Here is a 17210-nt window from a genome sequence, read left to right as displayed (position 1 = left end):
TTGGCACGACATTAGCGCAGACCTTTGCGGCGCTCTTTTTCAGGCTGGGGGGGGGGCAGCAGCAGTAGGAATAAGTAATGTATAGAAGAGTGGGGATGGTCGTAAGAGCGCTTTGGAGCGGATAGGAGGGCGGAAAAAGTGGACCTGTTGCTCTTTATGACTGGACTTGGATCAGCTATCTCCTGTGGGTTAAAATAATAGGAGGGGGGGGTTCACTCAGCCTTGTTATTCCAAGGCAGATAACTAAAGTAAAAAAAAAAACTAGGCATAAGGTAAGCAATATATTTAGAGTTTTTTTTTTATTTCAAGTAGAAGTGGAAACCATTCCATAATTGTTGCTATTATTTCCCGGTAGGCTGGTACCGTTTGGGGGGGCTGGGCTGAACGGGCCCCGGTCCTACATCCGCCCGATCTAGAGGGTGTAGCTTGCAGGATGCTGCAAAGTGCACTAAGAGTAATGCAAGACACACTGCATATAGATTCTGCGCAAGTGCAAATATTAAGTAGTCAAACTGCTGAAGTGATGGACGTCATTCAGCTGTCCCACTTCAAATAGGCTGCGGTTTCATCGCTGGCCGTCTACTTTAGCCACCAAACTACATCAAAATGAATTAGATTCAAATAGAGACCATGGGGGCACACCAACGTGTTGACCTTCCGACCCACAAGTAGGATACTCGGTAGTCACCACTGCATTATTAGGCTCCGAGAGTCGGCTATGGCCCCTTGCCTACTTCCTACCAAGCCCCCCAGGAAGTGCGCCGGGCTTTGAAGCCAATTTGACACAGTGGCCGCGCCTTGTAATTACAAATCAGTGAATAAATTTTTTTTTTTCTAGGTTCCTCAACTTACCCGGTACCGGTGCATTCAATGCAGCCCTTAAACGATTGTGTCCGAAAGGAATGTTGTGGAAATTCACTAATAGCCGAGTTGTTTTTCCTGACGAGTGCTTTAACGCGGATGATCCGGGTCATTTTGTACTCGGAAGCCGACTTTGTTTGGCTTCGCGCGCCACTTAGATGCGACTTGATATGGGAATGAACGGGTCCCCTGCCTCCGACGCTATGTCCAGTCGTCTTTATACGTCTATGCTTCCGACCCTCTTCAAACTCTGCCTCCATTTTGATCTCAACCTGTCCCGGCTGGTAATGAAGTTAAATGGCTAGGGCAAAAATAGCCGGCAAATAAGCATCTTAGCAAATGATCAAATGGTGCAAAGGACCGAGAGCCATGGGGCATAGAGGTGCAGTTCATAGCCGTGGTTTTGTGAACTGTGGTGCGCTTCTATGACCCACTGTCAAGGTTGAAAGCTTTTATTTTATTTCAGTTTTTTTTTTGTGTGTTTTTAATGAGCCCAGTGAGCGTGGGACTCTCTTTTAGTTGATTTTTCAACTGGGCGTCGCGTGTTTTTGTTGTTTTGGAGACGTGTCTCCACAACTGGTGGGTTTTATTGCCTCCTGCCCTCCCCAGAAACCTTTACCCGAACGGGGTTGGCCACTCTGCACTCTGTCCCGCAAGACCCGCAACTAAGGTTTTAGCAAGCGACTAATATTTAATTTCTGAACATGCATACATTAGTAGTAGTCTTAATAATAATAACAATGATAATGGCCTTTATTCATTTGCTCGTCGGCCAACGTGCCCCCTCCCCCATTCCTCCATCACTCTCAGTTTCCTTTTAGAATTTGCTGCGGTGTCATGGGATTAACTCAATCAAGCGTATGTGATGAGACCATTTAAACAATTGAAAATGAGAGTGAGACACACACATTACCACAATCGACCATCAATAAAAAGAATATACACTGCCCCGCTACAGATGGCCGTGATGCTGAAGCCGTGGACGGTGCTGGTGGCCGCAGTGCTGTGCGTGCTGGTGTGTCTGGGGACGCTGGCCGACGCCTACCCCCCCAAACCTGAGAACCCCGGTGAAGACGCCCCGCCCGAGGAGCTGGCCAAGTACTACACCGCCCTGAGACACTACATCAACCTGATCACCAGGCAGAGGTACGTACACACACCTACGTATGCAGCCCGTGCCACGGGTGTTTGTGGCGTGTACACACATTTTTTTTGTTTGCCCTTGTTTTTCTGCATTTTGGACAGCCCAATGACCTCACGAGCACTGGGGGGGGGGGGCGTCCAAATGTGAGGAGACTGCCTTTAAAAGGGCGTAGCTCTCAGGTTAGGTTTACATTAGGGACTGTCTGAAAATGATTGAGGTGGGGAGGAGGGGTGAATCTACAGTTAATGTTTTATTATATAATTATATCATCATACTACAATATTTTCAGTCAAGCACGGCCCAAACATTACTGAACGTTTCTTTTGACCCTCCAGATGTTTTTGGCTTACCAAGAAAAACCAAACCAAGGAAAGCAGCACATTTAAAATAGCGTGCCCGTTGTAGACCCCAACATCTGAACTGAATAATCATTTTCAAAATAGCCACCCGTAGCACATATCACAGGTGAAATGAATGGCGAAGCATAGCAAAAATGGTGAATATTCCAGGCACTTTTTATTTAGTTTAGAGTAAATGACTAATATATATATATGAATGAGTACACTTTTATGACCCGTGGCAACCAATTTTGCCTCCCCGACAAATTTGACAGGGGAATGCGGAAACGAAATATAAATCTGGGTCCCTCCCCTGCTCTCCCTAAAAAGTCAGACCACCCTCTCTTTAGCCAAAAGAAAGATGACAAGACCCTCTCCAGTTTCCCTCCCTCCCTAATCATTTTCATACAGTCCCCAAGGAGAAATCTTAAGGCTATGGAGGGCCCTCTTAAAGATAGAAGAAGGTAGGTAAGTGGAACAGCAGCTGGACTGAGTTAGCCCTTTTTTTTTTTGCTGCTTCCCGTTAGTCCAGATATCATTTTGTTTGATTCGAGTCATTATAGAGACCGAGTTTCCCACTCCTACTTAAGCCTGGAGCTCTGTTGATGTGTGATGCCCCCCCCCTCCCCACAACCTAACCCTTCGCCCGCACGCAACGGCAGCTCTAGATTCAATTACCGGCCACTCTCCAAAACCTCCAGGCCTCCAAATCAACGGGACCAGAGCAATAAAATCGGCACAGATGGGCCCAAGAAAGACCCCCAAATCCAGTTAGCGGGGGCCTGCCGCTCTCAGGTATAGAAGTCCCCGGTACGAGATTGTCGGATGGCATATTTTCTGATTTGAAGCAGTCCGGCTTGCGAGCTGATCTGCCCTTATTCATGAAAGCCAAATAGACCGTTGATATTTCGATACTTGGTTTAAAGAAGACGCCCAGTGCCGCGGAGAGTCAATTTAATCCGAGTTAAGCGTTTTTGCGCTTCACCGGAGAGCTGCAGAGGATGACATGTCATACATGATTAAGGTAACTAATGGTTATGTGGAAGTTTTGCTGCATCAATTATATGCTGGGGAACGTGATGGCTGTGTGCTCCAGATAAGACTGATGGATCCTGGCAGTCAGGAGCCTTTGGTTCATAACTATATACAGAGGTTTGGAGGGGCGGGGGGTGGAGGGTTGAGCAATCTGGGGGAGTTTACATTCTTCAGTTTACAATTTGTTCATTTTTTAGGCTGATTTCAAGTAGTTTTTCACCCAGTATTATTTGACCGGGATTCAGAATTTCAACTGATTGCGACACTTTCAGTGCTCCAACCTTCAACTCACACTTCAGCTGCTTTCACTCTGCCCAGTCGTTGCAGGACTTTTCCTGGAAAAGAGCTATGTGACACGGTACTATTTATAAAGAAAATAGCGACAGCGCTCTGAGTTATTTTTTTACGCCATTGGTTGTTTGAAGAGAAAATGTCTTGAAAGCAGTGCTCCGAATTTAAATAGAATCTGCAGCTAACTATAAAAAAGACTCGTCTACCCGTCTGAATGAAAACAATGTGACGCGATAAAAAAAACCTAAGAAAAAGTTACTTCTCCTAATCCTAATAAACAAAGATGGATGCTTGCTCAATATGTACAACGTGGACCAAAATGAACAATTTCAATCAGTTGTATTTGGTACGTATTGACGTTACTTTCCAAAATGTTCAATTTTCCATGCAAAACATCAGGTTACATGAATACGATTTTGCCCGTGTTTTACAAAAAGAGCACGGACGTATGTCAGTTCTGGCTACCTGGACAGGAAGTGCAACTTACGGAATATTTTTTTCACGCAGATTGGTTAGAAAGTACCTTGAGGATTCTGGAAACATCTTCAGTAAGTGGTGTTATTGTGACTTGTGACGTAATGGTAATACAGGTGAAGCGCAAACTGGGAAAGAAAGACAGTCAGACAGGGGGAGGACATGAACCGACAAAGCAGATATATACGGGGAGACGAGGGAAGACAGTAGGACGGATAAAGAGCAGAACCAACCAGAGGGACTCAGGGAGATGTATGGGTGCAGATGGGCCATTATCGGGGAGGGGGGGGGGCATTTTACATCCTGATGTGTAGCACTGTGTGACAGCTGAGACGGAGCGCTCAAGCTGTTTGATTGCTTTCCTACAGGGCAAGACACACACCTCCTGTGTGTGTGTAACGAAGCATAAGATTGGGTGCTGGGGTCACAGGGGGAGGTGGAACAGGTGGTTGATGGGAAAACAGAGGAACTGCAGGTCGCGCTGCAGGGGTCGTGTTGAGTAGCGCGCACACACACACACACACACACACAGATGAGCGCCCGCACATTACCAAGTAAAGTTTCTGTTAAACGGCTCTGTGGTTTTACATTTGCGGCTCACTTGGACCCCTGGTTCCCTTATCAAGAGGATGATAAGACTCAGCCAGACTTGGAAATGACACCCTCACACACACACACACACACACACACACACACACACACACACACACAGTCTGAATCTGGCTGTGAAATTAAAGCATTTGGAACAAAGGGGGTGGAAGTGAACCAATTTATTAAAAGGCAGACAGACAGACGAGAAGGCAAAAACCAAACCAAACCAAAGCCGAAGGTGTGTCCTCTTCGGGACAGGAGGCAATGTGTTACGGGCAGGGACGTCTGGATTTTTGAAAACCAGCGCCTCAACCCAGGGCTTGTTGGTTTGAAGTGGAAGTGTTTTCTTTAACGGATAAAGGTCAGTTTATTAGTCGTCTACCAGTTCAAAACGTGCGTTACAAACTGGAGGTGTGGAGTTGCACAGATGATGGCCAATTACCACGCAGGCAAAGATGGTGTCTAATTGCATTATGGGAAATGCTGGATAGCATATGCAAATGGACCATGAGGGAATTCTAAATGATATCTTCAGCATCTGGGCTTCAAAAAAAAAAGCGGTGCTAGGTGGAAGTTATTACAATTCATCCTGAGGGTGGGGGGGGGGGCATGAATGTTCATGCCAAGTTCCTTGGCAGTCCATTCCAATGGCGAGGTTGAGCCGTTTCACGTAAAATTACAAATGCCAACCCCACGGTGGTCGCTAGAGGAACGGAGAATCACCAAAGTCATTAGGATTCGCCCTCCGGGGACGTTGAATGTGCAACATATTTCACTGGATGAGTGAGACAGGACGAAACTGGTGGACGAAGCGAGGGGGATCACCAAAGTCAGTAGGATTCATCTTCTGTACCAAATTTCATGGCAGTCCATCTTGAAATATAGCATGGCTAAAACACCGCTCCCCCCCCCCCCCCCCCCCCCTTACAGGTACGGAAAACGTTCGGCTCAGGAGGACGTGGTCGCAGAGCTGCTGTTTGGCGGCGACAGCAACAGAGACCAGAGATCAAGGCAAAGACCCGCACACACAGCAGCAGCACGAGTCATGTGACCTGTAATGAACGTACATGGCGTGAATGCTAATCCTCGTTCCTTCTCCCTCGTGTTCCTCCACAGATACGACGACTCCTACATGTGGTGACTCCGCCCCCCCCTCCAACCCCTGCCTCCCTCCTCATCGGGCATTCCCTCTGGGGGCATCCCACGATGCACCTGGAGGGGCCGACATGTGCCTCTCACCTCTGACCCCTGAACACCCCTCCCTCCCCCCCGACCCCAAACCAATGACCATCACTGATCGGAACACAAGCTCTCTCCGTCTCTCTCGTCGCTGCCTCTCTCATTACCACACAACTGTACATAATTTATTATTGAAATAAAAAAAATATATATATGAGATCAGAGCTACTAATCATAAGGTGGAACTGTGTCCGTGTGTCTGTCTGTGTGCGTGTATGTGTGTGTATGTGTGTGTGTGTGAGCATTAACGTCCCTCTGTTGTCCAACGCTGTTCAGAGGAGGAAAATTCTTGTTTTACTGTTGCTACTGTGAAAAGTAACATCGGAATAAATGAATAAAAAACATTTCTGTGTGATTAAAATTTGTTGATGAATCTGAATGGTTTTTTTTGGGGGGGGGGCTGTAGAGTTAAAATTCTAGCCTGTACCCCTCTGGATAATGGATCATTAGTTACAAGATGCCGGGAAAACGGAAATAGATTGAAAATAAACAGGAAGTAACAAAAGACAGCTCGTAAAAGGTCGTCGTATTTTACATATTTTCTACTGTATTTTGGGGGGGGGGAGACAGAATCGGTATGTTCTCAGATCAGCTCCAGTACGTTTAGGCTCTGCAGGGAGGAAGAGCCATTGGGGGTAATGAGAAACCAGAAACACTAGCATTAACGTTACGACCAGTGGGAGACGGAATCAACCTCAAATGCCCTTATGGTCAATTAGACCGTGGTCTCGACCAGCTCGATACTTCGTTGCTGTTTGGGGTCCAAGAGACTCCAGCTGTAAAACCTGGTTAAATGCAATGGCTTTTTGTTTGCTCAACCTGTGATTGTATTTGGATTCATGTTATAGGAGCAGTTTGTTCACAAGCCATGTGACATTGGCAGCATGAAATGTGTCTTTGGTTCGGTGTAATGACAATGCTGTATGGTCATTTCCACATTATTATTATTATTATTATTGTTACACAGACAACTTATTACAAACAACAGTGGGGTCGACTAAACAGACTGATGATAATATAGTCATATTCAAAATGCCGACATATTGCAGCTTTTTATATGAAAATGAATCACAATTAAATGTCTCTGCTTTAAATGAGAATACCGCATCTCAACATGGGCCCAGGCAGACCTCTGTGCTCTTGTCAAGTTTAGGGTGACTCTGGATGGTAAATACACTTCATCAGACTGTATGTTCTCAATTTAGGTTTACATAGAACTTATTCCGACCAATTCTGTTTCTAATTTTCAAATGGCGTTGTTATGATTTGACTAACCCTACAGAATAATGTCTTTTTACTCACATAATGGAGACCTGCCTTGCCAAATATTTTTGCAAGCTCCCTCGCCCGGGAATAATTATTCGAAAAATCCCAATTGAACATTTGTTTGGTAAGCCTATAATTGGGCATGGTACCTTATTATTACCCCCGTTGTTCCCAAGATATTACTACCTTGTTTTTGCTGAGCTGAAATATGAAGTAATACCCATTACTGTACAGCCTGACACACAAGTCGACCCAATTCGGTTGTAATACCCAAATCTCTCCACTGCCTGCTGCTGTTGCACCGTTTTATGTCGACTGCCACAGCATCCCTCCAAACTACAGAGGCAACTTTGGATTTTCATTTTTCCTGGCCATTTCTTTAGGGTTCAGGGTCAACTGACAACTATTATTTCAGCACAGGCCTGGTCACAAGGGAGAGTCTGATCTAAACCTGCTGGATCTCAATTTGACAGGTTATTGTTTTAAAACAGTTTTAAAATCAACCAGGCATCAGTCCAGTCTGGAACTCGGTGTTACAGCTGCCACAGTTTCAGCTCTGGTAACTTTAAAGGTGTTCATTTTTTGTTTTTAAAGGCAGAGGAAATACAAACAAAAACAACGCACTGGCCCTTTAATACTCCTGTAACACAAGGTACCGCATCGACGGGTGTCAAGGTCCCGGGAATATGAAGGATTCAACCGGAAATACGTCGAAAATGCTTTCAAAATGAAGTTTAAACGTTAAACGGGGCAGACTCGCACCTACTTCATAGTAATCTGCCGTATAGTTTGGATCGAAAAGGTTACGCCTATTTCGTGTCACGACAGCAATAACAGTTTAACATTCGTTTTTCGCTGAAACTTCATAGACGTCGGCCAATCGGGGTTTTATACAGAAAACGTCCCGGAAGTCTCACGCGTTTTCCTGCGCCATTGACACTATCACGTATCGATGACGGCCGAAAGAAGCCAGACTACAACAAGAAGCGCACGAGACATCGCAGACAGCGGGAGAGCCTGCCTCATTGTGTCGAAAGGTGGGTGAACGGCTGTTTTTTTTTACTCAACACAAAAGTGCGGCTTTATTCGCTTCTATTCCCCCCCCCCCCCTTTCCGCTCCCACCGAGGCTCGCTTAACGTTAACGTAGGAAGGCAGCTAACGTTGCACTGGACTGGATTGACAAAGGTGCGTGCGTGCGTGCGTTGTGCGCGCGCGTTAATGTTTGTAACGAAACGCTCGTAGTAGCGCTATCAGTATTTAAGCTAGCCAAATAGTGTTAGCATGTTGTTTCTCTTGGCAGCCTTTGTGTGTGTGTCATCACGCTTTGTTATATGTGACCCCTGAGACTAATTAGAAGACCCTTCTGCGTGTGTGTGTGTGTGTGTGTGTGTGTGTGTGTGTGTGTTAGGTGAGGTGATACTCTTTGAGTAATAATAATGGTACAAAAGTTGCAATTCGAAAAGGTTCGATAAAGAGAGGAGCCCATATGAAACACACCCACAAATAGTGCTGCTGGGGGTTCAGGCGACGTCAAAAACCGTGAGCACGCACTTGACACCTTCCCTCCCCAGGCACAAACACACACCATACCCATTACACCCATATGGGCATAGAGATTAAGGTAAACATCACTATTTTCACTACATAGACGGCGGCAACGCAGTTAAAACCAAGTTATTATGTTTACAGACACTGCAGGAACACGTTCTGTGTATGTAATGGTGTGTGTGTGTGTGTCATCATTTGTTCCTTTACATATTGGCTCAGCTGAGCAGATGGATGATGGTGGGAGATGGAGGGAGGAGGGGCGGGGATGTAGGATGGTGGTGGGGGGGTAAACAAGGAGCAATAGAGAGGAGGGGAGGGTGTCAGGGGGAGGAGGGAGGGAACATTAGGGGGGCGAGGGACGGCATAAAGGGAGGGGGGGTGATGATGTCGAGGATGAGAAAAGGAGGCGGGAGAGAGGACGGTGAGGAGGAAGAGGGAGGATGAGGGCCGCAGGTGGAGTTCACAGCTGTGTGAGATGAGTAATTAGTGTGTGTGTTCAGGTGAACAGTACCTGAGCAAGCTTCTTTTTTTTTTACTTTTTTTTTTAAAATTCCTATCTATTTCTCTCCAACTGTTCGGTGTGTCATTTTGACCAACAGTGAATTGCTTTATTTGTTTATTCCTTTCCGGTCCCCATTAGCTGTTAACAGTTACGCTTCCTGGGACCCACAAGAATAAATACATACACGTGTTTCTATCTTATTCAGGGATGTTCTGATACATTATGACTGTTCCTGTCAACCAGGAAGCAGGCGCTGACCAGTATATTTTTCATCCGTAAAATTTGCCTTTAAACAATCCAGTTTTGGCCAGCTGGTCGTTCCTCCTGTCCTGTCCTGTCCTGTGCCGGGCTGCAAAAACTTCCTAGTTTCCTTGATCCTGAGAAAACAACCTGTCCATGACTGGACCAGACTTGCACCCAGAATTAGTGTCTGGTAGCGTTTACAGTGACATTTGCCATCAACCCCGCTCTTGCGTAAGATCAGTGAAAATATAACGGTGGGTGATGCAGGTGTAAATCCCCCATCTTTTTTCAGTACAGCTTTTCTTTTTCTGTTTTTTTTTTTGGCGTCACTCTCTCTTCCACTCTCCCCTGCTCTTGCCTGAGGTGTTGCGTAATGCCTACTCTAGCATGAGCGGCAATGGAAGTGTGTGTGTGTGAAGTAAAAAACTGAAGGGAGGGCAGGTTTCCATGGCAGCCATGGGCTGTAGCAGCAGCATTGTCATAGCAACACACAGATAGATAGATAGATAGATAGATAGATTGATAGTGGAAGAAGGGACTTCATAGTTAAAGGGTGTGTGTGCCTCTTTGTTCTCCTCCCTCTCCCCAAATTGCCCCCACAATTGTACTGTGTGTTGTCAAGGCAATGTATAGATTAGTTACGCCCACTTTCCCCTCACCTCCCCTCTCCCTCCCCTCTCTCTCTCTCGCTCTTTCGGTATGGATGCTCAATTCCAGAACAATCGCTGGAGCTCCGCCCTCCCTTGCTGACGTCACTGCCTGCTGTGTGAGTGTGTGTGTTGTGGTGGGAAAATGAGGAGTTTGCATAATGCGATTGCCATAGGGCGATAATACAAACACGCATGCACACACACACACACACTATCGGCTGCAGCCATCATATTTACGGCACAGACACGAGAGTGTGTGTGTCGAGTGTGTGTCCAGCTGCTGAAACTAAGAACTTCAGTGTAAATGATGGACTACCCCCCCTCCTCTCTCTTTCTTCCTCTCTCAGATTGACTGAAGCTCTACCATGCCTGTGGCCTCCACCAGGACAGAGCCTGGTAAGACCAGACACCCCCCTCCCCATTAGCTCACATTATGACTATTCACTGTGTTTTCTTTAGCTGGAGTGTAAATAAAGCCAAAAAAAGGAATATGTATCATGCTAGGCACTCATTTAAAGTTACAGCCAGAGAGGCTCAGTCTCATTTGTCACTGTCTCATTTTCCCTCTTACTGTCCCTCTTCTGTGTGTGTGTGTGTGTGTGTGTGTGTGTGTGTGTGTTAATAGTGCCCCAGGTGTTGGACGCCATGAGTGACAGCACCACCAGTTCCACCACGGCCAATGACCTGGACCTCATCTACCTCAAAGGCATCATGGAGAGCCCTCTGGTGCGGTACACATATACACACACACACTTTTAATTACATCGATAATGAAAATAGACCCCATCGCGTCGCTGTGTCTATGTGTGTCCATTTCTCATGTGTGTATACGTGTGTGTTTATTTGTGCGCTAGGAGCAAGAGGAGAGCCTGAAGGAGCCGCGTCTGTCGCCAGTGAGGGAGAACAACGTGGAGCTCCTGCAGGAGATCCTCAGAGACCTGGACCCCTTCACGCACCGCTCCGACACGGCAGCTGAGCTCGCCCTCATACTCACACAGCCTCACTTCCAGGTGTAGAACACACACACATATATGTAAAACAGTCCACTGTCACAATGTCTTTCATTTTGATTGTATGATGAAACCTTAACTTGGTTGTTTTTTTGGCTTGTCAGTCTCTACTGGAGACTCACGACTCAGTGGCGTCCCAGGCATGCGATAGCCCGCCCCCCAGCCCATGTGACTGTGTGGATCAAGAGCCAGAGGACGGCCACAAGCACAACCTGCACCCACCACCTGACGCAATCCGCATGGTGGGCATACGCAAAGTGGCGGGGGAGCATCTGGTAGGTAACACTGAAGCGTAAACACAGTCGATGTTTGTTAAAAAGTATTGAAAGATGCAGTTGAAGCAATGGCCTACATTCATTGTTTTTCAGGGTGTGACATTCAAGGTGGAGGGTGGTGAGCTGATTATAGCCCGCATCCTCCACGGAGGGATGATAGACCAGCAAGGACTGCTGCACGTTGGAGATATCATCAAAGAGGTAAGGTAGACTATTAAGGACATATTACCTTTACTTCCATTCTTTTTATTCATGGTGGGGGTGCCTTGAAATTCCAGTTGGGAAACAGTTTTTTTCTTCCTTTTTTGGCGGAAATACGCTTTTTTGCTCTCTTCAGATCATTAACACTCTGTCTGTACACTAAATATGAAGCTACTGCCAGCAGCCGGTTAGTTTAGCTTAGCACAGAAGCCCTGGAAGCAGGGGGAAACAGCCTGGTCCTGTCCAAAGGTTAAAAAAAAAAACGTAACTGCCTATCCTTGTCTGATCTTAACTGCGGAGTGCCTCAAGGCTCTGTCCTGGGTCCTCTAGTTTAATGTTTTTGGCTCACCAAGCTCTCATGGTATTTGTGAACTCCTTGGTAACCTGTCATCTTCCGTTAAAGGTGCCGCAAATGTGGTTATTAATGTGTTCTGTTACCCAATGTGTTGGCAGGTGAATGGACGAGAGGTGGGCCAGGACCCCAGGGTGCTGCAGGAGGAGCTGCAAGCAACCAGCGGAAGTGTAGTTCTGAAGATACTGCCTAGCTACCATGAAGCCATACCGCCAAGACAGGTGACGGATAGAAACGGAACACACACAGAGTCGACACCGGTGGTCATACCATCCGTGTTGCTATGGATTATGAAGTGGCCAGAAAAAATTTAAATAAATAAATAGCATGCTGTGTCAAGGACTCAAAAACAGACAAGAGTGCCTATTGAGGTGAAGACCTGTGTCTGTATCTGTGTTTCTCCAGGTGTTCTTTAAGTGTCACTATGACTACGACCCGGCCAATGACAACCTGATTCCCTGTAAGGAGGCGGGCTTAAGGTTCGAAACAGGTGACATCCTGCAGATAGTCAACCAGGATGACGTCAACTGGTGGCAGGTGGAGTACTTTTGATTAAAATTTACTAAAACCACAGGACCACAAGTAGGTTTTGTTGTGAATGTATATATTCTGTGTGTGTGTGTGTGTGTGTGTGTGTGTGTGTGTGTGTGTGTGTGTTATACAGGCCCGTCATGTGGAGGGTGGTAGCGCGGGGCTGATCCCCAGTCAGATGCTGGAGGAGAAGAGGAAAGCATTTGTCAAGAGAGATGTGGAACTGGCGCCTGCAGGTAACTGGAACACAAGAATAATGGTGGTAGTGGTGGTGGTGGTGATGATAAATGACAGAATAATTGTTAATTATGAAAAATAAAAGATTAGTTCACTAAAATATTAGTGAAAGTAGTCTTTAGCCACTGTCGATGGTCTATTTCTGTAATACCTTTCCTACTGTACATTATGTGACATTGTTCCCATCCTCAGCAGCCTGCTGTTTTACACTGCCACCTGGTGGTGAAATGCCAGGCCTGGAGATAAATGTCATACAGTTGTAAGGTATCAAAGGTCAGAAGAGCTTTAATAAACCCAAGGGTTATAGAAATGTCTAAATTTCAAAATCTCCCGAACACCAAATGTTCCTGAGTGGAGTCTGGGAACTGTTGTCTGAAGAAGCAATGTGCAAGAGAGAATGTTTTGAATGAGTCATGTTTTTCCAATCCATCTTATAATAATAAGAGCTAATAGCTAATAATAACCACCACCCTCAAAGGGAACGTTAGATGAGAGGATTGTCACCATGGTTGGGGGCCAATAGCTTCCTGGAGTCTCCCGCTGGTTGCCATGCAAATTGTGCTGACCAAGAAATTGTTTGGCACAAAGCCCCCTGTTAAAAAAAAGAAAATGTCGTCGTTTTCACACAAACAAGATATAATGTGTTAATCAGTGAGCTTTGGAGGCTCTGAACAGAGCCAGGCTAGCTGTTTCCCCCTGTTTCCAGTATTTTTTGCCAAGCTAAGCTAGCCGGCTGCTGGCTGTGGCTTTGTATCTAGCGTGCAGACATGAGAGTGGCATCAATCTTCCCAAAATGTTTTACTTCAGACTTTCCCATGAATCTCAGTTTCATTCGGAGACGGCTGAGAAAGACGGCTCCACTCTTTAAGGGAGCTCTTAAAAATTCTGAGAGATTCAAAGATTCTGCTGGTGGAACTAATTCCCCCTAATAAGCACATACATGAACATTAAGTCATAGTTAAAGCAGTACCAAACGCTTGGCACATAAGGAGGAAGTCAGGGTGGTGGAATGGGTGTACCAGCAGAGAAATAGTGAGACATGTCGGATGCCCCTCCATGAATATTGGCTGTTGCTAGTCAGCCGGTAGCCAAACAGGTGATGAATGAGAAGCCTGAATGATGACAATCTAACGCTGTGCTCCATTGATGTGACAGGGAATCTTTGTACTGGCGTTGGAGGGAAGAAGAAGAAGAAAATGATGTACGTGACCACCAAAAATGCCGGTAAGAAAGCTCATCCTGTAAAACGTCTGATTATTTGTTTATATATTATGACAAGTAATTGTCTGTTTGGCCCTGTAGTTACATGCAGTCCTGAAACTTCTTCTTTCCTCTCCCGTCACATCTTTCCTTCCCTCCTCCCTCCTTTGCGTCCTTTAATCCTCCCGCTCTCAGAGTTCGACAGACATGAGATATTGCTCTACGAGGAGGTGGCCAAGGTCCCGCCTTTCAAGAGGAAAACTCTGATTCTGATCGGCGCCCAGGGTGTGGGCCGGCGGAGACTGAAAAACAAGCTTCTCCTGAGGGATCCGCTTCTCTTCGGCACCACCATTCCATGTATGTAATCTGATACATTCAAGTAGTCCGCTGTGTCAACAGCATATAGCTTTAATTAAGAGCAGGAGCGAGCTGATGCAGATAATACGAAACGCACGCATGTCCATACGTGACTGGCTTTTTGTGTCCGTCCAGACACCTCCAGAAAGCTCAAAAAGGGAGATAGCGAGAGTCGGATGTACGCCCTTACCAGCCGCAGCAAGATGGAGGCCGACATCAAGAACGGGCGGTATCTTGAACACGGAGAGTACGACGGCAACCTGTACGGAATCAAGATGGACTCCATACACGAGGTGGTGGAGGCAGGGCGCGTCTGCATCCTGGACGCCAACCCTCAGGTGCGCACAAGTACGAACACATTAAGAAGCAACGTAACACTCACAGACGTTTTAGCATGATTAGCATATGCTATTTTAACTCAGCCTCAAACATGCCCACCCCTGCAGGAAACAGCTGACACGTGGGCCTGTGTGGAGCTCTGTTAGCTCTGTTGGATCTTTACTCTAAATCCTGGGGGAAATATCTGGCTCTTTAACTGCTAAATGCTCCACTGTGTTCACCAGCTGTTCGCTAGCTGTTGTCTGTCTGCTGTTTGGTGCTGGGCAGGTAGCGTACAGTGTTATTTATTTCATTTTTTTTGCTTTTAGAGCTTTTTCACTGAAAACTAAACAGCTGCCTGCTGTGGGCGAAAACAAGGCTTTGAGAGCAGTGAGACTGAACCAAAACAGTAAAGTAGTGGGCCCATATGAGGCTGAGGGGAACTGGAGAGCGACCCCATTCACATTACACCATTTGAGCCATCTCTAATATAAAAATATTGTGCAGCTTGAAGGAAATTAAATCACATTTTTTGTTATCATGGCGCTTCTTCACACTTTTTTTTCACGTACACTGACTGCACAAAATAATAGTGACCACTGTGCACTATAATGTAATGTAATCCAGTGCAACCAATCCCTGCTGCCCGCTGAGGAGCTCCATTCAGTCACTTGAGAGTCATGTGCCTTGCACAAGGGCATCTTGCATCAACTGAAGTGGTAGATGAGTACAAAGTTAGCTATTCACTGTCCCCGCTCAGGAATCTCCAAACAGTCGTGGATCTAAACCCAGTTGTTTAAACTCTCAAAGACACTCCTCCAAATGTGTTTGTGTTTCCGTGTGCGTTCTAGTCTCTCAAAGTGCTGAGGACCTCCGAGTTCTTGCCCTATGTGGTGTTCCTTCAGTCTCCAGACTTCGAGGTGCTCAAGGCGATGAACCACTCGGCCGTAGAGGCAGAGGTCGTCACTAAGACACTGACGGTAAGAAACGCTTTTCATACATATGTACATGTATGTGCAGCTCAGGACTGTGAAGAACGCGCTAAACCATGTCCCGTGTTTTTTCCCGTCTCAGGACGAAGAGCTGCGGAAGACGGCCGACGAGAGCGCTAAAATCCAGGCGGCCTACGGTCACTACTTCGACCTCAGCATCATCAACGACAACCTGGACGAGACCTACCGCACCGTCAAGGCCGCCCTGGAAACGGTGTCTAAAAACCCCCAGTGGGTCCCCGTCACCTGGGTTTTCTAGAACGCGGCTGTGGAGGGCAGAGGAGGGAGGGAGCGTAAGGTTGAAGAAAGAAAACAAAGGCGATGAAAATATACCACTGTGTAAATAATGGAAGTTCTTATTAAGATTTAGTGAAATCTGACCTTAGCAGTAGCTTAGCATCAGAAAACTATTTTCAAAAGGAACAGCTTTGCAGGATGAATGACATTACTTACAGGATATTTTCTTGAAAGTGTGTGAATAAGACATCTATTATTTCAACAGGGTCATATTTGTCCGTGCAGGGAGGACAGGAAGGAGGGAACAGAAAGAAACAGGAAAGAGAAGGAGAGATGAATGAAGTCCTGAATGTCTGAAATTCACAGATTTTACCTGGAGACATCAAGGACTGTGTGTGTGTGGATTTTAGAGCAAAGCCTTGAAATGATTTGTGCCATTACTGATGATCATCAGCAGACATCATTGTTTACATTTCATGCTCAGAGAGATCAGTGCTGATATTTACACTTCATCTGCGAGCTAGTCCAGAAACCCCAAAGGTCTTAAATTTACAGTAACATGAAACGAAAAAGGCAAGCAATTTCTATTGTTGTCATTCATTTGTTTGTGATCCATTATTTGACTAACACACGCAAAGCTTCAGTTGCTGTGTAAAGCACAACGATACAGGAGCCACAGATTTCCTTGTGTCAAATTCGCTTTTTTATTGCAGTGTTTTACTCGACAAATTACGCGTGATTGAACGCCGCAGTCCATCCGTTTTCTGTCCGTGTCGCATGGGCCTTTACACACCGTTACACACACACACGCGCGTTCACAGGCGCTCCGAGAACACAACAGAAACACAGAGGTGAGGAAAGGGCAGAAAGCTGTACAATATGCACATTCATATATTACATTCACGTGTCATCTTAGTAGTTAGAGAAAGAAAAGGCCACATCTAGAATCTTCTTGGGGGTCCGAGGGAGAATTGGTTTTATGCAAGTACTGTCATTACGTGAAACTTCGTCAGTGTGAGAGTTATTTCCAGATGTAGTCTCACTTTTGGCATTGTTAGCTTGCTAGCTAGCTGTTAATATTTGACAATTAATGATAACAATTGAGTGATATTCAACTACTAGCCAACAGCTGCTACTACAGCTACCTCCAGTTTTCCAATTACCTTCCAATTTTGCTGTACCACGTTCTAATGTGATCACAGCGTAAATCAAACCGTCGGTTATCACGAAGCAATCAAACAACAACATGTCGAAACAAAACTACCTACCAGATGTGGAACAGCTGATGCCGACGTTGTGTAGCAACTTGCAAGCTAA

The 17210-nt window shown here is 46.0% G+C and overlaps 2 protein-coding genes across 4 annotated transcripts; both read left to right on the top strand.

Annotated features, from left to right (window-relative positions):
• Positions 1-1819: 1819 nt before the first annotated feature.
• Positions 1820-5875, top strand: pyya (peptide YYa). Its single transcript, XM_070922595.1, has 3 exons — positions 1820-2007; positions 5665-5745; positions 5851-5875. Exons 1-3 carry the CDS (start codon positions 1820-1822, stop codon positions 5873-5875), a joined length of 294 nt encoding a protein of 97 aa, XP_070778696.1.
• A 4673-nt stretch (positions 5876-10548) lies between these two features.
• Positions 10549-15915, top strand: mpp2a (MAGUK p55 scaffold protein 2a). Of its 3 annotated transcripts, XM_070923023.1 has the most exons (14): positions 10549-10579; positions 10809-10914; positions 10964-10973; positions 11038-11193; positions 11298-11468; positions 11562-11669; positions 12123-12242; positions 12427-12558; positions 12686-12788; positions 13945-14013; positions 14185-14346; positions 14482-14684; positions 15516-15644; positions 15739-15915. In XM_070923023.1, exons 1-14 carry the CDS (start codon positions 10549-10551, stop codon positions 15913-15915), a joined length of 1677 nt encoding a protein of 558 aa, XP_070779124.1. The 3 variants fall into 3 exon arrangements, with proteins under 3 accessions (XP_070779124.1, XP_070779123.1, XP_070779121.1); XM_070923022.1 differs by lacking the exon at positions 10964-10973 and having other exon boundaries at positions 10809-10909; positions 11041-11193; XM_070923020.1 differs by lacking the exon at positions 10964-10973 and having other exon boundaries at positions 10809-10909.
• The last annotated feature ends 1295 nt before the right edge of the window (positions 15916-17210 follow it).

Source organism: Enoplosus armatus, chromosome 17, assembly GCF_043641665.1.
Source record: "Enoplosus armatus isolate fEnoArm2 chromosome 17, fEnoArm2.hap1, whole genome shotgun sequence".
In the NCBI taxonomy this organism is placed as follows: Eukaryota; Metazoa; Chordata; class Actinopteri; order Centrarchiformes; family Enoplosidae; genus Enoplosus; species Enoplosus armatus.
Note: the sequence above shows the minus strand (reverse complement) of the source record. Positions and strands in the feature narration are given on the sequence as shown.